General features: G+C 42.0%; 1 protein-coding gene across 2 annotated transcripts in view; it reads left to right on the forward strand.

Annotated features, from left to right (window-relative positions):
• ETV5 (ETS variant transcription factor 5) overlaps positions 1–25,075 on the forward strand; it is a 57,975-nt gene that overhangs the window by 25,669 nt on the left and 7,231 nt on the right. For both annotated transcript variants that reach the window (XM_043473484.1, XM_043473485.1), the window contains exons 6-11: positions 2,382–2,511; positions 3,413–3,703; positions 15,564–15,823; positions 16,809–16,865; positions 21,159–21,227; positions 21,382–21,551. In XM_043473484.1, the coding sequence (XP_043329419.1) occupies positions 2,382–2,511; positions 3,413–3,703; positions 15,564–15,823; positions 16,809–16,865; positions 21,159–21,227; positions 21,382–21,551 (977 nt within the window). The remainder of the gene's footprint in view (positions 1–2,381; positions 2,512–3,412; positions 3,704–15,563; positions 15,824–16,808; positions 16,866–21,158; positions 21,228–21,381; positions 21,552–25,075) is intronic.

Genomic DNA, 25,075 nt, shown 5'->3' on the forward strand with positions numbered 1-25,075 from the left:
GAGATGCAAGAAACATGGGTTTCTTCCCTGGGTTGGGAAGATCCTCTGGAGAAGAGAATGACAACCCACTCCAATACTCTTGCCTGGAGAATTCCATTGGCCGAGGCGCCTTGTGGGCTATATAGTCCATGGATCCTCAAAGAGTCAGACACAACTGAGCACCCACAGATATCAGAATTAGCCAAAGCTTAAGACTTTCAAAATGTGTATATGGTATTTCTGAAGCCATTATAAAAGTTTGCTTTCTGGAAAACTTTGGTTTACCCTCTGGTATTAATCTTGTCAGAAGAACTGATAACTTTTATAATACCATGAAAATGTCAAAATGTTTCTGAAGCCTGAAATGAGAAAATTGAACAATGCCATTACTATTTACTCTCTAAACTTAGGAGAAGTGATTGTAAATGATTTTATTTAAATAAAATCAGAAAAGTACTTTCTAGTACATGTAACTGCTGCTTACATTGGGGCATCATCACCAGTTCTCATTATCTTGCCAAAACTTTTATGACAGAAAACTGGTAAGAGGAGAAGCAATGACCCAGGAGCAGTGCCGAGAACCAGGAACATCCCCTGCACACCCGACTCTCCCTTCTCGTTTACCAACAACATTCTAACAAGAACAAGTTTAGCCATTTTCTGTGTCTGAATGTCTGAAAACATTTGATAGCAATTGAGGGTTGGCTGCCATGATGTCACCATCAAAAAAATCACGAGAGAGACTCTAATGACTTCTAAATATAATCTGCCAGTTCCGAACTTATTTTGTGTGTTCGGGAAAAGCAGTTGGCGTTTTGTAGGAAAGGAATTATGAAAACCTGCCCTTGCCAGTCAGTCACTGGCAGGACTTTGCTTTATAAATTTGTCATCTGTGATCAAGTCTTCAGTCTCATTTGTTAACTTCTGAGTCCAGAATTCAGGGTTGGAGGAAGCACCTGAGAGACCAGTTGGCAGGAAGATTGTTCAGTCTTAGAAAAGAATTGTCATTTCACTAATTCTGCCTAATATAAATCACTAAGAAAACCAAACTTCTGGAAGATGGCTCAGGAGTAAACATTGAGTGCAACAGAAAAATTCGGTGGGTCACCAGAGACTAAGCACTGTTAGCCATTTAATGAGAACTTTGATCCAGTGGATAACAGCTAGTAGGGAAGCTTAACTAGTTCCTTTTCCTCTCCCTCCCAGACACCCCGCAGAAAGTAGCATTTCTTGCCCATAGCCAGAAGACAATCCTTACAGTACAGTGTCTTCTAAGAGTTTGCCCTTCTACTTTGGGTAAAACACCCTCTTTAAAATGAGTTAGCCCCGAGATACATTTGAAAAACTCTTAACTCCTCTGCCATCTCAGCATCACATATGGAATGTTCGATCAACTTCCAAACAAAGCAGCAGCTCTGTATACTGTCAATTTAGGAAGAGTAATTGGCACCATCTGTGAAAGGATTGGTTATGAGTGCCTGCCCTTCCTGGTAGGGCACTGGAAGCAGACACAAGCATGGAGGTTTTCCAGGCCTCCCGTATGTAGCTAGCCTCTCCTTATTTGTGGTTTGGGGTCCATCGTTGTATTCCTTTGCTTTTGAAAATTTGAGATTGAGATGTACACACTGCTGTGTTTAAAGTAGAAAACCAGCAAGGACCTACTGTGTAGCATAGGGAAGTCTGCTCAATGCTGTGTGGCAGTCTGGTTGGAAGGGAAGTTTGGGGGGAGAATGGAGGCATGTATATGTCCCTTTGCACTTGAAATGATCACAACATTGTGAATCTGCTGTACTCCAATATAAAGTTTAAAAGTTTTTGAAGTGCCCCTAAAGATTGGGTATTTCTTACTCAGAACTAATATTTAGAGTTGCTTGAGGAAGGACTTTAAAATCATATTTTTAAAGTCATATTTAATTTGTATATACACCTCTTTTTTTTTTTTCGCCATGGCAATTTTAAGCCTTAGATAAGCTAACATGTAATGTCTACCAGTATATTTTTGGCTGTTTTGTCCTTCTCAGAAACAGAGTTGTTCTTGTCTGCAATCCTTGGTATTCTTATCACACCTGTGTTTTTCTTGAAGCACCGTCACCTACAGGATCTTTTAGGGCTTCAGAGCCTCCAGGCAGTGGACCCAACACAGAAAAAGTTTGGGTGGGGGGATTAAAAAAAAAAAAAGCCTTGGCTAATTTAAAGTGTCAGATGATGATTTCTGACTTTAAAGAACTTTTCGTTGGTTTTAGATGGAAGGCTCTGTGTTAAGTGTTTGGCTTCCTCTGGCGTGTGACTGGACTTGAGTTCCAAGAACAATCAGCTAAAATAGGGTTTGCAGAAGGAAGCATTGTGCTCCCTGTTAATCACTGTCCTCTCTGTCCCTCCCCTCATCCCTCTTCTGATTTCAGTGGTGCTTCATGCCCCACCTCCAACCAAGATCAAACGGGAGCTGCACAGCCCCTCCTCTGAGCTGTCGTCCTGTAGCCACGAGCAGGCTCTTGGTGCTAATTATGGAGAAAAGTGCCTCTACAACTATTGGTAAGTGGAGCCAGAGAAAGGCTGGCCAGGAAGTGGCCGGCACGTTGATTGTTTCCAGTATTATTCAGCAGACGCTCAGCATAGCGCACCCGTCTCTGGTGGCAGTATAATGATCCTCTAGCTGTAGCCAGTCCAAATGGGCTTTGTCTGCATGTAACGTGCAGAACTGTTAAATCAGCCCTGCAGGGGACTGATTTCATGGGGCCCTGAGCCCTCCCAAGGGAAAGAACCCTGAATGCTGGGCTATTTGATCTGTGGCTTCAAGGGAGGGACTATATGCTCCTTCGTGTCTATCATATGTTAATGTGAACTTTAAGCACCAAAGAAGTAATCTTCACATCAGAATATATGAAGAAAATCCCCATGCCAGTGCCCTTTACTTAAGAATATCCAAGCCCCAGGAATGAAGCTTTAATTTTAAATCATTCTTTGCTCTAGAAGATAAACATAGATCTGCCTGAAAAGGGGAGGAGAAGCTTTGTTAAGTGATGTTACAGCAGAAATTTGTCTTCCAAAGGTTCTAGTTCCTGGGAACCCCGGAATTCTTGGGAGAGGGTGCCAGAAAACTCCCCCAGGACCTCATTTCTCCCCTCATCCATCCACCCCTGCATGCGCATACATGGAGAATTCTTTTAGAAAAGGGGAAAAAGGAAACCGGAAGCTGAGGCTAAAATTATCTTTGAGAAGAATCACTAGAAGTGTTAAACAAGTCCCTGTGACGCAGTGTGTTTGTCACTTTTCAGAGGTACAAATATTCCCTCAGGGCTGCCAGCAATTTAACTATGTTAATGCTGTCATTTCCTGGCAACCGTGGGCTGCAACCTCGAGTTCTGCTGGACCTGGTGACCACGCTAATGGCTTCATTGCAGCTAAATGGTTCCTTCTCTTTTTCTGTTTACAGTGCCTATGATAGGAAGCCTCCCTCTGGGTTCAAGCCATTAACCCCTCCAACCACCCCCCTGTCTCCCACCCATCAGAATTCCCTATTTCCCCCACCTCAGGCAACTCTGCCCACCTCGGCGGCACATGGCCCTGCAGCTGGCCCAGTCCCAGGTGTGGGCCCCGCCCCCACCCCTCATTCGCTTCCGGAACCTGGACCACAGCAGCAAACCTTTGCGGTCCCCCGGCCGCCACATCAGCCCTTGCAGATGCCAAAGATGATGCCTGAAAACCAGTATCCATCAGAACAGAGGTGGGTGCTGATCTGGGCTTCCTTTACCGCCTCCTCCCACCCCTCTATCTCCCAGGGAGAGGGGAAGTAGTAGTCATATTTACCAGGTACCTATAAAGTTCTCATTCCACTGAGGCATCTTGTGAGGTAAGACTACTAATAATATGAATATGACCTGTTTATATTATCACCATGGGGCTTCCCTGGTGGCTCAATGGTAAGGAATCCCCCTGCAATGCAGGAGACTAGATTCAATCCCCGGGTTAGGAAGATCCCCCGGAGGAGGGCATGGCAACTCACTCCAGTATTCTTGCCTGGAGAAGTCCATGGACAGAGGAGCCTAGTGGGGTCGCAGAGAGTCAAACATGACTGAGCGACTAAACAACATATCACCCTTCTCCTAAGGTACTGCAGAGGGGACATAGGCCTTGCAACACCCTTATGAAGTAGGTAAGGGAGAGGTAGCTTGTACTCTCCCCCATTGTAGAAGCAGAGGAAGACGGACCTGCTCAGGTCTGTTGACCCTGGCTGAGGGCAGCTTCCCTGGCTCCTCATTGGATACTGCCTGCTAGAATCACACCTTGGTTTATGCTACCCATAAATACTTTATTACCATTTTACTTACGTGTTAGGGAAGATTGCTGAGTTATCAGAGGTGTTATTACTCATTTCATTATAATACATTTTCACAGTAGGGGATTACCTGAGGACTGTATTTTTAATTTTCTGCTTTTGAGATAGAGATCTTGATTTCACTCCAGGTATTTCTGCATTCTTAATAAGGAAATAGAGGCATCAGAATAACTTGTCCAAAGTCATTCATTCTCAGAAAAACTTCAGATGTAAAAGGAATCTACTCTGCAAGTACCAAACTTAACCTGTTAGGACCCAGCCTTTGAAGTTCATTATCTGTGGTATTCTAGAACTTTGCATGCTTGTGGCCTTCCCATAATACAGGATATTCTGGGGGCCTTTTTTATTTCAGTCCCTCTGGAATGAAGTGATAACGTAGGCAGGTAGTTACCTGTGGTTACCAATGGCTGCAAGGTGGCGACTGTTGTTTGTCCTTTCTGCCTTTCTTGCTCTGCTTGGGGGAGGGAGGCAAGAGAGGAAGAATATATAAGTTATCTTCCTCTGGCCTGGTCCAACCCAGATGCTTGCTGGTATCTAATTGGAGGTCACTATTTCTAGATGAAATGCAGAAAAAAGCAAGCACTCCTTTCTGGTTCCAGTTCCCTTCCCCCTTTGCGGTGAAAGTCACCGTAAAGAACCACATCATTTGTCTGGTTGGTGTTTAGCCCCCTGCTGATCCAGGGGCCATGAATGGTATACGGGGCCTGAGGGGAGAGAGTGTTGACTGGAGGCTGGCTCAGTGGTAGGCCTCAGTTTCCACAGGGAGCCGCTTCATCTGAAGGAGGCAGGTACCTCACAGTTTTTGCTAGTCACTAGCTTGTATCAACAGTTGTACTTCTTTGAGGGAGTATGGAAATTTGGAATTTTAGTGTAGAAATTCCAGGGTTTTTGTTTTTGTTTTTAAAGCTGGCAACTAATTCAAATTTAAAACAGCAGTAATACTTTGCAGACTAAACAAAATCTCTGTGGGCAGAATCATCCCCCGAGGCCTGCCAGTTTGTGAACTCGGGCCTGGATACCATTTTTATTTCAATAATTTTGGTTTTATGTTTTTAAACTGTCTTTTCTGATTTTATGCAGAGATTATTAATTGAAGAGGCGGGTTGGGGTGGGGTGTATATTTTGTATTTGAAATAATTAGCCAACTTTAATTTGTTATACCATATGTAAAGGGAAATCACTTTGTGTTAAATCTCTTATTCGTATTTTCCCTTAATCCATTTCATGTCCAGGGAGCCTGTGTAAACAGTTGTGTCAATGGCTGACTGAACTGGGGGAGAATCTCCTATTACTAATTCTGCTGGTAGTTATTCATCTTCCTACAGCCCTGGAAGATAGGATGCCTTAGTCTCAGTGATGGAGTAGGTTTGTCTCCAGGCTACCCGGCCTCCTCCCAAAAGGAGGACATTTGATCCCTGCTATTTGAGTGTCTGTCCTCAGGTATCCAAAGGCAGGAGCCAGAAAGTAGATATTTCTTTTAGGGGGCGATTCCTCCCTGAAATCTGCCTTCCATCTTGCACTCACCTCCCCTTACCCTCCGCCTTTAGGAGTGGTGGGTCTGAAATCAAGACCTCACCCACACATGGAGTGATACTGAGATCCTTGAGAGAACTGAGGTGAAGGGCAGGTGCCTGGATAGATATAACACAAACAAACACGGGCTCTTGGGCTTCTATACCAGAGCACTGTATTATCAACTCTGAAGGTGTACTAGAGGAGTCCTCAGCGGGGGATTATTAGTAGTGTAGACTTCTTGCTCTACTCCAGAGATGGAGTTGTGGGTCTGGGGCAGGACATGGAAATATTACTGTCATACTTTGAGAAATCATGGTGCACCCCTGTCTTCTACCCCCACACCTATTCAGCTTTTTTTTTTTTCTTTCTAAGAATCAAGTGCCCAGTACTCAATTTTGTTCTTATTGTGCTTGTCTGTTATTAATGAGATAATGATATCTGTGTGATGCAAAATACACCAGAAACATGACAAGTGATTTTGCTTGTAGATACAGGATTGCACACAGAAAATGAGACAAACTAAAATCCCTAGTCCGATTCTGGCTCATACTGTGAAGAATCTGCCTGCAGTGTGGGAGACCCAGGTTGAGTCCCTGGGTTGGGAAGATCCCCTGGAGGAGGGCATGGCTACCTACTACAGTATTCTGACCTAGGGAATTTCGTGGACAGAGGAGCCTGGCAGTCTGTAGTCTATGGGGTCACAAAGAGTCAGGCACAACTGAGCCACTCACAACACAATAGAAATTGCAGTCAGGTATGATAAGCTTAGTAACTACACATTTAATAACTTATGCCTGCTTGAAAGTGGAGTAGATTAGTTAGTAACTGGAGTTTTTCTTGTGCTTTTAAGTTAGAGGGAATGTTACTTCAAAATTAGCCCCATAACAAAAATGTGGTATTTTGCAGGATAGAAGGAAATTAGTCTTATCTGAGATTTTCTAAATAGCTCTGTAACAAAGGCAAGATTAAAAACAAAACAAAAACAACCCTATCTTACAGATTAAAAAAAAAAAAAAAAAATCAGACCTCAGAGCATCTAAAGGACTTCCTAAAAGTCACATAGCCAAATACCAGGTCCTACCTTTAGAAACCAAAAACATAAGTACCCCACTTTGGTTATGCTTAGAGGAGAGGGGTTGCTAACAATGTACTAAAAGCTAAGTAAGGGACCTTGAAAAATCCATTTCGACCTTGAATTTTATCCATCTATTTCTTTAAACTAGCAGGACTTTCTCTTAAAACTACAAAATCCTACTTAATTCCTACATCATTAATCTAAACCCATGTTGTCACACCTTTATTTTTTGTTTTGCTGAGTGCCTTATTCCTTCAGTTGAGTAGAACAAGCTCTTTTGAGGTTTAAAAACCATGATGTATACCCCTTTCTTTAGACCATATTTCACTCAATATCTTGTCTTCAAGATATTTTGTTTATTGACAGTGATTGTTAGCTAAGACTATATAATCTAGTCAGTTATATTCTTAATGTTTTATATCATCAGTATATAATTCTTTACGACTCAAAATTCGTTTTAGGAGATAAATACTGTATTTGAAAGCCACGATTTATATTCGTGATTTCCTCCCCCCAAAGAGGAAAAAAATGCCATGTAATTTGGCATGTTCAGACATGTTTCATTTATCCTTAAAGACCAGCTGCTCCTTGAAAAGGAGGACTGCTTCTCATTCAACCTTCCCACTCTCACAGGGGTTTATTGTGCTATTTATAATGTGTACAAAAATCTTCCTATGTTATGCCCATAGTACTGGCCAGATATGGAATAAAGAAAAACTGTCATCCCATCTCAAGTTGAGTCCCCACAGTTCAACTGAAGAGACTCCACTAAGAAATGCAGCATCTAGAAATTTTGGGAAAGATTGAAGGCAAGAGGAGAAGGGGAAAACAGAGGATGAGATGGTTGGATAGCATCACCGACTGAATGGACATGGGTTTGAGCAAACTTTGGGAGATAGTGAAGAACAGGGAAGCCTGGTGTACTGCAGTCCATGGAATCGCAAAAAGTTAGACACGACTTAGTGACTCAACAGGAATTTTGAAATCCACTGCACGCTCATGTGACAGCAAGAAGCAAAAAATCAAAAAGCAAAATTTAAGAAGATACCCCTGATGGGGAAATCATCTGCTTCGGGCTTCCATGGTGGCTCAACGGTGAAGAATTCACCTGCCAGTGCAGGGGACATGGATTCGATCCCTGGTCCTGGGGAGGTCCCACACGCCTCGGAGCAGCTCAGCCCCATGCACCACAACTACCGAAGCCCACGTGCCTAGGAGCCTGTGCTCTGCAACGAGGAAAACCACTGAAATGAGAAGCCCGTGCCCTGTAAGAGAGTGGCCCCTGCTCACTTACAGCTGGAGAAGGTTCTCACGCAACAGTAATTTTTTTAAAAACTCCCTTTTAAAAAATCCTCTACTTCTTGATGCTCCCTAAGGGCATCAGTTATTGCAATAGCCTACCACACTGAAATGGATAGTTAGAACCCAGTCCCCAGAGTCATCAAGAAAGGGTCTGTTGTGTGAATGGCCTGTTTGAGAAGGTTCTCTCTGTCAAAACTTTAGAGCTTAGAGGATGAGCTTACATTTAATAGAAAACTACTTATTCCCTAAAGATGCTAAAGAGACATAATATATGCAAGGTTTTTCTCTTCTGCTTCCTTTCAAGTCTACGCCTTATTGTTCATTTTTGTCCTTCACGTTTTGTAGTTTTTAGACAGGAAAGAACTTGGCGGTGAGTCACACTTGTAGCCTGTCAGACACATGCCTTTCCATGCAGTCCTATTAACAGTGTTTTTATGTGTGGCAGCACAGATTCACTTTACTCTCCGAAACTGAGTTTCATAGATGCTTAACGGAACCTTCAGCAGACTGAGTAGTGTTACTTGTAGTCAGACATGACTTAGCAACTAAAACCAACAACGGTTCGAGGATGGGAAGTTTTTTTGGTTCTGCATCTTAAGAGGGCTTGTTTTCTGCATTTCCTTATGTTTAAAATAGGGTTGTTTTTGTTTTACCTTTTATCAAGCTGAAGAAAATTTCCTTCTATTCCTAGTATGCTGAGTTTTGTTTTTTTTTTTTTAATATGAATATGCGTTGAATCTTATCAAATGCTTCTTCTGCCTCTATTGAGATCAAATGAATAGCTCTCCTTTAATTTTTCTATGTGGTGAATTGTACTGATTTTTATATGAAACCAATCTCATATTCTTGTGATAAGCTAAGCTTTGTTATGTACAATCATTTATACATTGCTGGGCTAGGTTTTCCAACATGTATTTAGGACTCCTGCATCTGTATTTATGATTGAGAATGGTATATAATTTCCCTTTCTTACATTATCCCTGTTGGGTTTTAGCATTGAGGTTATTCTCACCAGATGAGTAGTGATATTTTCCTTTCTATATATTCGAAAATAGCTTGTGTGAAATTGGGGTTTTTCACTCCTTGAAATTTTGGAAGAATTTACCAGTACAGCCACTGGGGCCTGATATTTTCTTTGTGGGAAGATTTTTAATTACTAGTTTAGTATCCTCACCTTCTATGGTCTTGCTCTGGATTTCTGTTTAGTTGAGTGAATTTAACAAATTTTTCTAGGAATTTGTTTCACGAGTTTTAAAAATTGGCATATGGTGTTCCCTGGTGGCTCAGTGATAAAGAATCCGCCTGCCAATGCAAGAGACATGAGTTCGATCCCTGATATGGGAAGATCCCACATGCCACGGAGCAAATAAGCCCATGTGCATTTAAAATAAAGAAGAAATACACAATTAATTGGCATAAAACTGTTCCTAATGTCAGCATGCTGCACTCCATGGGGTCACAAAGAATCAGATGTGACTGAGCATCTAAACAACAATGCCCTTTTAATAGCCTCTGTAGCATCATCTGTTTATCCATTTTTCATTTTTTGTTCTATTTATCTAAACTGTGTTAGTCTTAGGAGGTTATATCACTTGTCTTTTCAGTAAATCAACTCTGGATTTGCTTGTTCTATTGGATATTTTCTATTTCATTGGTTTCTGCTCCTGCTGAGATTTTCTATATTTTTTGTTTATTCTGTTTTAGCTTCTTTGGTTGGCTAACTTGTAGCTTCTTTATACTCTAAATACATGACCAAATAAGATTTCTCCTAAGGTTGGGGTGACCATACCTTCAGTTTTTCCTGGGTCACATAGCTTGTGAAAGTAATTCCTGATAGCTTTTCTTTTTACTCCCCAAAATATCCTGGTTACAAGTAATCAATTATTTGATCTCCCTGCCCGAGTTCTGCCTTAGCTATACCCCACAAGTTCTGACCTGTGGTATTTTAAAAATTAAGTTTCAAGTGTTTATTATTTTTTCAATCCTAGAGTTCTTCAAATGTATATTTCTGAATTTCCAAACTTAAGGTTTCTAGCTGCCTGGACTGTATGATATTTAAATGTCATCAAGAAGGTATTTAAAAACAATTATAGAAACAATTGTATGAATAATATAGGCTCTGGAGTTGAACAGGTTAACAGATCTGGAATTGAATCCCAACTCTGCTGCTTCGTATCTGTGTGACCTCAGGGAGGCATTTAATTTTCCCAAGCTTTGGTTTCTTTATCTGAAAATGGGAGACTACTAGATACTTAAACATAGAATCATTGGCTGACTTAATCACATTGGCATAGGGAAAGAACTCAGACATGACATGACAATCTTGTTTTAAAAATCACTTTTATGTTCCATAAAGAAAACTACTAAAGGAATCTTCCTAAAATGATATAGATACTATTACCTAGAAACTTTTAGCTTCTCGTTTAAAGTTTTAAAAATGTAAAGTTCTCTACCCCTAATCTTTTCATCTTTAGACTCATTAATGTTGTGTACATAAAAAACTAATACTTTTACCATCTAATCTCCTGGGAAGATCTTGTATTTACATCACTTTCCATATTTGATCTTGAAAAATCAAATATCTAGGCCTTTAAAAGGCATACTTGGTTCCTCATCTCTGTGTTCTGTCACAGTTTGGATGGGCCAGTTTGAGTCTAATTGCCGACAGGCCTCACACAAAGTTCTGAGAGCTGTTTCAGAGCTGTTTGGTGGGCTTTTAGGGGCAGCGTTTGGGTTTTCTTTTGCAACAGTGCCTGGCTCTTGGTATATGGCAGGAAAATAAATATTAATTGAAATTGGGTGGCACGATGCAACCTGGAATAAAAACCAGCATTCTCTTTCTGAGAAAGGAGACTAAAGGCTGTCTAGGTAGCAAGGGGACTCGTGTGTGTGAAAGTCTCCCAGTTCCTTAAGATCTTCCCTACCATTCTGCATAATTTCTGAATTTAGCTTGTGGCAGGCTATGGGGAGGAGGTTGGATAGTTGATGTCTGAGAGTAATGTGTATCTAAGAACCTAGCAGTGTGCTGCGACCTTTTACATGGGTTGTCTTATGTAACCTTTACAACAGATCTTTGGGACAAGTAACCTGATTGTTCTTACTTTCCTGATGAGGAAACTGAGGCTCAGAGCAGTTATGTAACTAGCTCTGTGACCTTGGGTCAGTAAGTTATAAAGATTGGATTTCAGCCCAGGATGTGCCAGCTTTGCAGCCAGAGCCTCTTTTACCGAGCTGTGCTGCTTTGCTGTTTTCAATTTTTTCTTTGCCCTAACGGGAATATTAAGTACATAGTGGTGGTTTCTTGGCCAGTTTTCCATATCATCTCAGCTGACCTCTGAACCGCTCACTCCTTCACCTGGCACCCAGGGCCACTGTGTAGCCTTCGTTGAATCCACACTTTTCTCCTTTTTTTCTCTAAGTATTGTGTTTACTCTGTGTTGGCAGCAGAAACCAAAAAGGAAATGCAGAAAAAGCATCTAACGGTTTTCATAATGTAAACCAAATGTTGGTAGCGTGGGTGAGCTCTTGGGAGGAAAGGCGCTATATAAATCTGACAAATAAATAAATAACTGGTTCTTTAAATAAACTGGCACTGAGAAAGCCTTAATCTGTAACCTATTGAATATAGGCTTGCTCAGTAGTCAGAAGTGTCCTTTTGCTCACCAGCTGTGAGCTCATGATGGCCTGAGCTCTGCTGGGATAACGGGTGGGGGTGGAGGGCGGGGTGGCTAGTGGGGGGAGGAAGAGGGTCTGTTAGGAACCAAGCCTTCCTTCCTTGGAAAATGATTGCCTGCCTCAGTAAACAACAGGCATCTCTGTTGTAGCTGTACTATGTATACAACACATTCTCAGCTACTTCAAAAGGATTGCATTGCGGGAAGGGGGTTCAAATGAAGGTCAGTGGTTGAAGTGCACAGAGTGTATTTTGAGGACAAGAACTGAATTACTTTACTAATCTCTGCAAATAAAAGCTGTTATCGGCAGCAAGCTCAGAGAGAAATCTTTCTTCCAAATATGTTGGTTTTATGACCTACCCTTAAGCTGCCCTTTGCCACTCCCGCTCTCTCAAAACAAACCAGGACAAGCCAATCCCAGTTGTAGAATGTGTTCCACAGATCCCAGGCCTGTAAGCTTCATACATCCTTAAAGTAATGCTGCAGGGAGGGGATGAAGGTTGCTGGCTGGTACCCATATGGAAGCACCTTTTCCTGAGGGCGTCGGACTAGGCCAACTCTAGAGTTTCATTCTGGAAAGCGAGATGAGCACTGAGCGGAAGTGAAGTGATGGGCCTGTCAGCTGCACTGGCTCTGGTTACAGAGCGGAGTTGGTTCCGTGCCATCTCAGAGCCATCAAGGAAGCGATTTGGGGAGGTCACCTTGGAAGGTGCTAGAAGGTTGCAGAGTCAGGAGGGGAGAAGACATGGACAGTGGGTGCCCTTGTTACTGTTCTTGCTGGCATAAGCTCTGGGTACTTTAATGAAAATAAGCCTAAACAATATCTTCACTTTCCTGCCCACTTCAGAATTTTCTTTACAAAATCAGGTTTGCAGCCTGTTGCTGGTGCCTGTATTCCAAATATCAAACCTAAACACAAGTTTCAGATTTATACTTCAGAGACCATGCAAGGGTTTCCTGAAATAGCAATAACCTTGAAAATCAGCATTCCTGATTGACAGTCCACTGTCACAGCATTCAGTACCCTCTGATCCTTAGAGTTCATAAAACTTGTTTCAGTAATTTCATCAATCAGATCCTGATGCTTTTGGTATAAAAGGATAAATGTATGTAAAATAGTTTGGGGATCTTCCTGTTATAAAGGATCTTGTGGTACTGCTATTGGTAAGATAGTAAAGACTCAGAGTGAGAGTCCTGATTTAAAGTGTTTTATTCTTCACACGAATCTCTTCACTAAGATTTTAAATCTTGATGTTCTATGCCATATGACCCAGCAATCCCACTTCTGGGCATACACACTGAGGAAACCAGATCTGAAAGAGACACGTGCACCCCAGTGTTCATCGCAGCACTGTTTATAATAGCCAGGACATGGAAGCAACCTAGATGCCCATCAGCAGATGAGTGGATAAGGAAGCTGTGGTATATATACACCATGGAATATTACTCAGCCGTTAAAAAGAATTCATTTGAATCAGTCCTAATGAGATGGATGAAACTGGAGCCCCTTATACAGAGTGAAGTAAGCCAGAAAGATAAAGAACATTACAGCATACTAACACATATATATGGAATTTAGAAAGATGGTAACGATAACCCTATATGCAAAACGGAAAAAGAGACACAGAAATACAGAACAGCCTTTTGAACTCTATGGGAGAATGTGAGGGTGGGATATTTCAAAAGAACAGCATGTATACTATTTATGGTGAAACAGATCACCAGCCCAGGTGGGATGCATGAGACGAGTGCTCGGGCCTGGTGCACTGGGAAGACCCAGAGGGATCGGGTGGAGAGGGAGGTGGGAGGGGGGATCGGGATGGGGAATACGTGTAAATCTATGGCTGATTCATATCAATGTATGACAAAAAAATAAATAAATAAATAAAAATTAAAAAAAAAAATCTTGATGTTCTAGAAATCTGTTGGCCCGTAGATGTCACAAATTGATTCAGATCAAGTTATTTGCTTAAAGCTATTGATAGGATTCTTCGGAGAAGGCAATGGCACCCCACTCCAGTACTCTTGCCTGGAAAATCCCATGGACAGAGGAGCCTGGTAGGCTGCAGTCCATGGGGTCGCAAAGAGTCGGACATACTGAGCGACTTCACTTTCACTTTTCACTTTTATGCATTGGAGAAAGAAATGGCAACCCACTCCAGTGTTCTTGCCTGGAGAATCCCAGGGATGGGGTCGCACAGAGTCGGACACGACTGAAGTGACTTAGCAGCAGTAGCATTGATAGGATTCAAACTAAAAGTAGAGAGTAAGACCTTATAGGCTTACATTGTTGACTTTTAGACTTATTTTGCTTATTGATGAAGTTGAACTTTGTTTATGACCATTTGCATTTCTTTAGTGATTTCCCTATTTGTGTTCTTTACCCATTTTTTTTTCTGTTGGCATGTCCATCTTTTATTAATTTCCCTCACCGCAATCTGTATTCTTTTATCCTCTTGCTTTGCAACATTCTTAAGTTGGGGGTAGGTTTTCATTCTATAGGCTACTAAGAATACAAAGCATGGCCCTTATATCAAACCATATGAACATTGCTATAGCTGCTAGAGATTTTCAATTTAATTTGGGGTCTTATTTCTGGTATTTTCTGACTATTACAGAATTATTCCCCCAGTTTGTTTTTCTTTAGGTTTTGTTTCTGGTGTTTGACTTACAGAAGTTTATGCAAGGATACATACCCATGTTTATCTTGATTTCTGCTATTGGTATGATATATAGAAAGGTTCCCCCCACCCACAAGGTTATTTTTTTGTATATGTTTACTATCATGGTTTCACATTGAAATCTTTACATAAAATTTATTTTGGCATATGGTATAAAACAGGGATCTTTCCCCCAACTTATTTGAAATGCTAACCTTGACAAATAGAAAATTTTGGAATATTCTTGCCTTATTCTAAGTTTGTGACTTAGTCGATACTTTGACATACCTTTCATTCTTTGTGTATTCCAATTGTTGTGGCTTAATGATATTTGTCAATATCTAGTAGAGCATTATTTCACAATTAATCATTTAAATAAAATTTAGACTCATTTTGTTGAATTGGTTGGGAAGGCATTGCTTTTATAGAATCAGTGCTGAAAACTTTCAGTGAGTGAAAACTTTCCAAGTCCTAAGCATTTTATCTTTAATTAGATCTGTTGCTCAGAAAAGGTTTAAGTTTTGTTGTATAGCCTACACATTTTGTAATTTTTCTTAGGGATTTTGTTTTTGATTGCTATTACATATGGCTTTCTTTCTTTTTTTTTTTTAGAACTACGTTTTCTAACTAGTTAATTTCTGGTTAAATACTCTTTGGTCTTTAAAAATTAATTCTGTCTACAGATGAGCGAATGAATCAATGAACAAACATAACCTAATGTTAGTGATATTTGCAAATAGTTGGTTTTATATATTCAGATACATAATCTGGCTCAACTATACACATAGACTGTGCATGAAGTAAACATGCATGGAAAATAAAGCATGATGTAGTAATTTTTTTTTTTTGACCGGTCCCTGACTCAAGAGATTTAAAATGTGGGATATAATTTTGGGGAAAAGGATGAAATATCCAGAAATAAGCATTAATGAGTACTTTGAATTTGTAATCCTCAATGCTTAAATCATAGTAGATATTCATCCTATTCTTATTTAAACAGTGTAACTACTTTCTTCTTGCAGATTTCAGAGACAGCTGTCTGAACCCTGCCACCCCTTCCCTCCTCAGTCAGGAGTTCCTGGAGATAATCGCCCTAATTACCACCGGCAAATGTCAGAACCTATTGTTCCTGCGGCTCCCCCACCCCCTCAGGGATTCAAACAAGAATACCATGACCCACTCTATGAACATGGGGTCCCAGGCATGCCTGGTCCCCCAGCACATGGGTTCCAGTCACAAATGGGAATCAAGCAGGAGCCCCGGGATTACTGCGTTGATTCAGGTGAGCATAACATCATACGATTCCTTTCTTCATCATCTCATTCATTTGTCTGGGTGTTACTGAGTGCCTTCTGTGTGCAGGACTTTGGGGAATAGTTTTCTAAAATTTGCCCTCAAAGAAGTTAGGAGCTAGTAAAGCAAACATGTTTATGCATAACTTAATACAGAACAGAAAAGTCATGCAAATGGTAGGAAGCACAGCAGACATTCAGATGTCATGCTGAGTATACCTGAGTCCATACCTGAAGATTGCCGGCAGCCAGTCTTGGTGATGCCCTTTAAGGCCTGTTATCTTAAAGTCACTGGACAAAGGATATTTCTGCATGTTAGTCCTGCCTCTAGTTTTGTGACCTTTTTTGAATACAATGACCCATTGAACTCCCAATGTAAGTATAGGAGAGTCCACACGTAGGACGGGACTCTATTGTTGAATAGCGTTCTGAGAAATTATCTGGTTTTTCATGGCTGTATGGGATCTGGGTATGCCATGGAAAAGTTTGTCCTGTTGGTTGCTTCATAGGAGTCACTTCTCTGCTGCAATCCTTTCATCTGGGAAAATTCCTGTGTCCTTCAGCTGCCAGTGTACTCAAGGAGAGGTGTAACATCTTGAAACACCTATTGTTTGCTTTTTGGCTTCTTGTCTAGAAAGTTAAACAGAAAGTTCTAGCTGTCTTTGGGGATCCTCTTTACTCCCACTCACACTTTCACTGATTTCCCATCTTGTAGGCCAAGTTTATCAAATGAGATCATTAATGGAAAGAGTGGGAATTTTGCAGCTTGCATGTTTAGAAACTCTTTCCTCTTCTTTATTTCCCCTTATTTTAGATTTTTTTTTAGTGGGGGGGCGGTGCGACGCAAAAAAGAGGTGGTACCCCTTTCCCAAGACAAGGCCAGAAAGATATGACCTCGGGGCTGGAGTTTTAAGGGCTTTCCCTCTGCCAGTTTCAGCTGCAGAGACCATTGACAGGAGTGTGTTTCTCTTTCAGAAGTGCCTAACTGCCAGTCCTACATGAGAGGGGGCTACTTCTCCGGTAGCCATGAAGGTAAGTAGCTCTTTAAGAAATTATAATATTCAAGGAAGCCCAAAGTGGCTCAGTTTCCAAGCTAAGATTTGAGATCATAGTTCAAACCTTCCTTAGCTTGTGAACACATGCTCTCACTGATTGTGATCCCCAGTCATCTTGCACACAGAGTTTGAGGCACACTCCTGACCTGTGAGGGCTGCCATCCTTTTCGGTAGTAATGACCCTAACTTTTTAAGAAAGAAAGTGAACTGCCTGGTTTCTACTTTTCCATGCAAGGAGGTCATACAGCTGTAGATAGCACTATTTAAACTGGAACTTAGGAACCACGTCATGACCTTCAGGACTTCTTTTGAACATTGAAACAGGGAAGGATTTCTTTCTTTGAACAGTTCCTCAGAAGTATGTCTTATTTCCTGTCATGGACATCTCTGTAAGCATCTAGAGCAGTGTGATTCTCCAAACCTGCAGCATCAGCTTCACCTGGGACTTGTTAGACATACAGATTTTCAGGCCCCACCCCAGACCTACTGAATCAGTCTCCAGGGGTAGGGCCCAGCTCTGTATTCCAACAGGCCCTCCAGACAACCATGATGCACCTTCACATTAGGGAACTGCCAGAGTTGTAAGGCTCAGCTTTGACTACACGTTAGAATCACCTGCATGCATGCATGCTCAGTCTGTCAGTCACGTCCGACTCTGCAACCCCGTGGACTCTAGCCCGCCAGACTCCTCTGTCCAAGGAATTCTCCAGGCAAGAATACTGGAGTGGGTTCCTATTTCCTCCTCCAGGGGATCTTCCCCAGCCAGGATCAAACCCGCGTCTCTTGCATCTCTGCTTTGACAGACAGGTACTTTACCACTGTGCTATCTGGGAATCCCTAGAATCACCTGAGGAGCTGTTAAAACTTCTGGTGTCCAGGCTTCACCCAGAGCAACTCAAGCAGAAATTCTAGGATGGGGTCGGGCATTAGTAGTTTGTAAAGCTCCCTGGGCAATTCTGTTGTGTCCAAGGATGACAACCACTGTTCTAGAGTTTTAGAGATAGTTTGAAAGAGCTGATAAATCAGCACTGGGAAGCATTGGCTGGTTATCATGAGTGACTGGTTCACAAGAGTGATTTCTATAGGTGGCTGCCTCCCAATGACTTGGTCGGAAGGGAGACCAAGTGTGACTGCCACAGGCACCCAGGGATGTTCTGAGTGAGTGTCCAGCCCTGGGAAGGAAGGGCTGTCTACTGGACCTCTGTGGTGGGCACACATGTGTAGGGCTCTCTTCCAGGTTCCCAAATGTTTCTGCAGCAGTTGTGTCTGCAACAGGCAAACTAGGAAAGAGGAAAACACTTTCCTCTTGTAATGCATAATTACAACATTTAAAGAGGCGCATGCTCTTAAAGGAAATACTTTTAGTAAGGCATTGGGGCTGCTTACTACACACAGAATATCTGGCAAGCTTCTGTTTTCCCCCACTTCTTCCCTGACCCCACACACATCGAAGAAGTTAGTTTCAAAGATATCTGCATTCTTAATTGCTCTAAATTACCCTGACACAGTTTTTCTCTCCTTATACAGGCTTGACCACAGATGCCCGTGAAAGTTAGTGAGACAAGTGTTTCTGATTGGCATCTGTGATTACTAAGATAGCCATCCTGCCTTAGCATTCACCTGGAATCTTTACATACTATTTTGAATCTTTCATTTCCACTTTGCCCCTCAAACAGGTTCTTCCTTCCTGCTACCTTTGAGTGATTAGATGGTTGTGACCACAACTGATGCAACTGCTGTGCAAATTCAACTGACAAATTCACTTAAACCAACAGCATCTTCCAGATGTTTTAGAGAAGCACATGTGGCAATGACTAGAAACCACAAAATACACCAGAACGATACTCATGGGCAGGACTTCATCTGATTAGTTTGAAAACCAAACCTAGAGTTTAATCTAGGTTTACATTTTCCCCCTATATACTGTGAGTGTATTATGCTCAAAGAAAAGCTCTAAATATAGCAATTTTGGCAGGTGTGTAAACTTGGTAGTTTACTTTTGGCTTTATATTAAGGATATTAAAACATCAGAGTAGCAAAATTCATGTAGAAAGTCAGGAAATACAAAGCTTCCCAGCAGCCAAGGCAGAAAATATGAAGCATGATGGATTATGCAATTCTTAATATAAATTATGACAGTTTGTTGTAAGTCAGTTTCCTAGTACCAAACTGGAAAATTATAGAAGTCCCTGAGAAGTTAGCATTGTATTCTTAAATCTTTTAATGGAAAACTGTAGATTCCTTCATATTTATTCCAATAGTTATTGAGCACTTACATACTAGGTGCTATAAGGATGCTAAGATATTCAGAATATGGTCCTTACCCTTTAGAAACTTAGAATTCCTTGATGGAATAAGGTATGTGCTATTAATAGATTAACTGGAGAGATTTATCACAATGTACAAGTCCTTACTGTCTTGATTTCTTTTAACTATCCTACATTGCACACCTATGTACTGGGAGCTATTCTTAAGCTCTCTGTTGTAAGGATAAATCAGTCAATGAACAGAATATGTATCAACTCATTAAATTCTCACTAACAAGCCTGTAAGGTAGGAATTATCTTCCGCAATCCTTAGATGAGGAAAAATGGCGCACTGAGAGATTAATTTGTTCCAGGCCACATAGTTAACCTAGGTCCAATCAGTCTGGCTTCAGGGCCCATGCTCTTCACATTACACCATGTTTTTTGTTTTGTTTTGTTTTGCCTACTTTGTCATCTGTCTCCACCAGTTGGAATGCAAGCTCCATTAGAGCAAGCACTGAGTCTGTATTACTCTGTCTACCCTCTTCTCTAGCACAAACATGTGCCCAGCATAAATATCTATTGGATGACATAAAAAATATACTTCTTTGTAGTTAAGCAGAGAAAAAAATGCTTGGGGCTGAGGAAACAAAAATGAATAATATGAAACCTGAAAACAATCTGTTTCCAAGTTGGGCAGTGTTTTCCCAACCCCAGGCGTCTTTAAAATTGTGCTGATCCTGCCAAGAAGAACTTGATCCAAGCCGATTGTGATGAACAGATTATTTCTTGGAGCCTTTACCCAGGGAGTTTAAGTCATAGAAAATCCTTCTTAAAAATCTAGTGATCATTCTTCACTGCAAATGGCCTCCCCTGCCTGCCTGGACCGCATACTTGACACTCATAAGCCTGGTCCACATGCCAGACGAGTTGACCAGAGAACTGAGAACGGGGAGCACTGCTATGCAAACAGGAGCTCCTGGTGCTTCCTCTTGAGAAGCATGTGGTTAGAACGGAGTACACAGGGATGCTCACCCCTGAAATAAGCTGGACCCCAAGCAAGGGTGTGGTCCCACCATGCCTGTCTATCAGGTGGCTTTGCTTTGAGCCACTGGCCTCATCAGGGTGCCTGCTGACCTGGTAGTCAGCACTGAACCTGTATTAGGGGTTAGTGGGTTTACTTTTTTGGCCCTATTATGTGGCATAGTTCCCCAATGAGCTTGAACCGGTGCCCCCTGCATTGGGAGCCTGGAGTCCTAATCACAGGACCATTAGGAAAGTCCCAGGTTAGTGGGTTTAGAATGCCAAGCCAGCATCCTTCCTTCTCCTGGACACCTTCCACTTTTTGCCCTGCTTTCCTTTCATTTCCACTTACACATGTTGTTGGGCCAGTCAGTTCCCCTGTTTTCTTAACAGTGCAATAAGTGTTATTGCTGGAATATCATTTCATATCCCTTCCACAGTATCTGGAGGTGATGATACCTCCAACTTACCTTTCAAATTATTGTTTGTCACAGTCTTTACTCATTTGGCATCATTTTCTACCTTCCAAGCTCTTTCATAATTAAATGAAGTGTGTGGGCAGCATGGACAAGCTGTACAAAAGATTGAAATTAATATTTGCTAAAAGGGAAATGGCAAGATCCTGTATAGATCAATTAGATCTCCCCCAGTGAGGCCAGCTGAAATAGATGAGATGTCGTTTCAGGTATAAAGGCTTAGTCACTGATCCATGCAGACCTCAGGAGTAAGATGTGCAGGAACGTTCTGGTGATTCAGTGCCTCCCTGCAGTCTCGGCTCTAATAGCGAGAATCGATGCTGTTCTGACTGCAGAGCAGGCAATTGCATCAGAACACGAACACCTAGGTTCTTGTGAAGTTCTCGCCCAAATTCAATCTGGCATAGATACAGTAGTTCATTGGACTGAGGACCTGAAATGGTAGAAAATTCTGTTTTAGTCCTTCAGAGTTTTCATAGAAGTGATCCATGTTAAGCAACCTGTTCTTTCTAAATTCTCCTTCAGGTTTTTCATATGAGAAGGATCCCCGGTTGTACTTTGATGACACTTGTGTTGTTCCCGAGAGACTGGAAGGTAAGTAGCCCCATCTGGTTTGGTGCAAAGCTGGAATTCTTGCCGTGTCAGAGCATCTTCGTCAGTCATCTTGATGCCAGGTTGACAACATTTGCCCAAATCAGGTGAGAAACTTGAGACTAAAGAACCGCATATGTATCTTTATCCTGAACAGGCAAAGTGAAACAGGAGCCCACCATGTATCGGGAGGGGCCCCCTTACCAGAGGCGAGGTTCCCTTCAGCTCTGGCAGTTCCTGGTTACCCTTCTTGACGACCCAGCCAACGCCCACTTCATTGCCTGGACAGGCCGAGGCATGGAATTCAAGCTGATAGAACCTGAAGAGGTAAGCACTGGGTGCTGATTTTTGGTTTGTTGATGTTTGTTCCTATTTAGTTCTTCATCTAGCTTTTTTACTGTGTCAGATGTGCTCTTCTCATTCAGATTCTGGCCTGGCCAATGGGCTTGGCAGTGCTTTTTTCTATTAATGGGACAGGCAAAGTTCTCCACTGCAAAATATGTAAAAAGTATTAGTAACCCTTCTGCAAACTCTGGGGAGGGAGGCCATGAAGACTTACATTCTAATAGGGTCTGCTTTTTCTCTTGGAAAGTCTTTCAAGTGTTCTTTCAGTGATACCAACTCTTTTTTTGATGTAAGCCCTCCTATGTCATAGCCTGTGTCAGAGATTATGTGAACAGATTGTAAGACATTTTTGGTAATACAGGTTGCAACTGTCCTATGGTATATTTAAAATGTGGGATGGGGAGGGAGGTGGGAATGGGGTTCAGGATGGGGAACACATGTAAATCCATGGCTGATTCATGTCAATGTATGGCAAAAACCACTACAATATTGTAAAGTAATTAGCCTCCAACTAATAAATGAAAAAAAATAATTCTAGAGAAATAACATTATCAGAGATGAATCAATCTTGATCTCAGAAACCTAGTGGGGTTTTTTTTTTATTTTTATTTTTTTATTGTAATATCACAGGAGCTTCCCTGGTGGCTCAGTGGTAAAGAATCCACCTGCCAATGCAGGAGACACAGGTTCAATACCTGGTCTGGGAAATCCCTACATGCCACAGAGCAACTAAGCTCTGCATCACAAGTACTGAGCCTGTGCTTGAGAGTCAGCCATAACTACTGAGCCCACAGGCCGAAACTACTGAAGCCCAAAAACTCTAGAGCCTGTGCTCTGCAAAAGAGAAGCCCCCGCAGTGAGAAGCCCAAGCACTGTAACTAGAGTAGCCCCTGCTCACCTCAGCTAGAGAAAAACTGGCGCAGCAATGAAGACCCAGCACAGCAAAAACACAAAAGTTAATGTCATCAAGTTCTTACTGTCCCTTTTTTAAAGTATCACAATGAGATAACAAACCTTCCTTATTTTGCTAATAGAAAAAACCTCCCTTATTTTGTTAATAGAGAAAAACATTGTTACCATCTTTTTGCCCAGATTGACAGAAAGGCCAGTGGACAGAACCAATGCCATTTCTTCAAAGGAGAGGATACATCATAGAATCTCCCCTTTCCTAAATATCACAAAGCAAATTAAATCAGGCTCTGGGCTTGCCATTATTTCAAAGAGGTTGATTTTTGTTTGATTTAGAATCTAGAGATTAGAAATGGAAAAGAAATAACTTCCCTGAAAGTCTGACATATGCTTCTTTCGGTAGCATAGACTTGAGCGTTACACATTAAGCCAGAAGAACAAAAAGATATCTTTGGGTTGGTGTGACTGGAATGAGAACAATGCTCTCGAAGGCTTCTGAACAAGAACTGCAGTTGTAGATGTTGTTCAATCAGTTCCAGGGCTCACTTTAGTACACCCAAGGGGACAGGTGGGCATGGGGGCTGATAGCAGGAAATTTGGAGGAAGAAAATGGCCTGAAAGTTAAGATGAGCAAAGGAGAATGTGTGAATTGGAGGCTTATGGAGAATCCTGACTGGTAGAGGAAGGCAGGTTTCATTAAAGGCCGTTAGAGAAGATATACATGTGTATATACATACACAATTTCTGTTAAGACTTGTTCTGTCCTCAGAGCCAAAGTTTGGTACTGCTGTGTTCTCCTGAGGGTGTCTTTTGGCTAAGTCGTGTAGAAATGGAGCCGTGTTTCCGGCCACACTGAAAGGCATCCACCCCACATTCTTTTCCTCATAATGTGGCCTGGTTTGTATGAGACTTGAGGAAAGCATGTCGCCCAGACTCACTGAGGCTTTTTGAAAGTCAAGTCTGTCATGTGAGCAGCCCTTTTTGATTTATCTCATTTCACAAAAAGGAGCTCTTAACGACTTTATTGCCACTGCCTTGGGCCTCAGCAGAGGCTGTACAGCTGCAGGTAAACCTGGTTATGACCCTTTGTAAAGCCGTTATTGAATCTGTTGCTCTCCGACCAATGGTAAAGAAAATGATGAACAGATGGCAAAGGGCCCCAGCTTTCTTAAAGAAATTAATGCTAATCCAGAATGCTCACATAAATGCCAAGCTGCCCAGTCACAGGGGAGTCTCCTGTGGCCTTGCACCTCTGTCAGCTGATTAAACAGCTCTGTTTCTTCAGAAAGTACTTCTTGCCACCGCAGCTTGAAATCCCCGAGCATTCCATGAACTCTGAATGTTCCATTCCCTTAACCCCAGGATCAGCTCTGTTCCAGTGTGAGCTTTGGCCCCAGGACATGCAGCATTTTTTCCCCCACTCTCTAATCTTTGTATAACTTGGCGGGCCCTCCTTTGGTAGTGTCAGGAAGATACCAACTCCTCGAAAAAAGCTGTAAGAAGTTGTCATGGAGGGAGCTTGAAGGGTGAAGCGGAGGAGGAAGCTGTTTGGGACGTAATTGTAGGCAGCTGTGTGGCTGAGTAGTGCACTCTGGGTAATTATCCATAATATCCATTACACTGTGCATGGAAATTGTGGTTTTAGAACTGCGTTTTGGCAGGCCCCCTAATCAAATGTCTTTTGATAGTCATCCAGCTTAGCACCCTCTCAATTACGACTGACTCGGCTTTAATCTGGAGCCATTTTAACTGTGAATCTGCATTAATGAATATTTTGGGGGGTAGGGTTGTTTGTTGAACATGTGGCAGATAACTGATGCCATGGGGAGGTTTAAAAGGACGTGCTGCTTAGAAAGAGCCGCTCCCTGTGCTGCTGTGGCTGCGCTCTTACAAAGAGAGGAAGAAAGATGTGAGTTTTGATTTTTGTTTTGTTTTTAACTCCTGCGGCCTCCATCCTCAAGATGCTGTCAAAGTAACAAATGTGAAAGATGAAGGAAAGAAGGAGCTGGCAGCGAGCTATTGCCTGCTCCCTCCACCCCCCAAAAATGGGGCAGCCGTTATTCCCAGCTGCTCTGCAGTTGCGCCGCATCATGATTACTGCATTAGGAGCAGCCCCGGTGAGGGCTACTGAATCACAGGGCCCTGGCCCAAGAGGATGAGTCAGTAACTATGGCTACCAGAGCTGCTTTGAAGTCTACGGATATATAAAACCTCTCTCCAGTAAGCTACTGCATATGCAAGTGACATCAAAGAAAGGTCACAGCTGAAGTTAAATAGTCAAGAATTGTTTTCCACCTCGGGAGAAGGAAATGGCAACCCACTCCAGTGTTCTTGCCTAGGGAATCCCGTGGACAGAGGAGCCTGGTGGGCTGCTGTCCATGGGGTCGCACAGAGTCGGACACGACTGAAGTGACTTAGCAACAGCAGTTTTCCACCACTGCAATACAGTCAAATGATGAGGCTGGGCCTCTTAAGGGTTCCTGCATCACTTATGGCCAACAGCAGTTCAATAATACCTTCATGGTGTTATTTCTTTTGAGGAAAATAAAAAGGACATGTATTGATTTACCTGGTTTTCTTTCTTACCACTATTTCTA

Source organism: Cervus canadensis, chromosome 7 (assembly GCF_019320065.1).
Source record: "Cervus canadensis isolate Bull #8, Minnesota chromosome 7, ASM1932006v1, whole genome shotgun sequence".
In the NCBI taxonomy this organism is placed as follows: domain Eukaryota; kingdom Metazoa; phylum Chordata; class Mammalia; order Artiodactyla; family Cervidae; genus Cervus; species Cervus canadensis.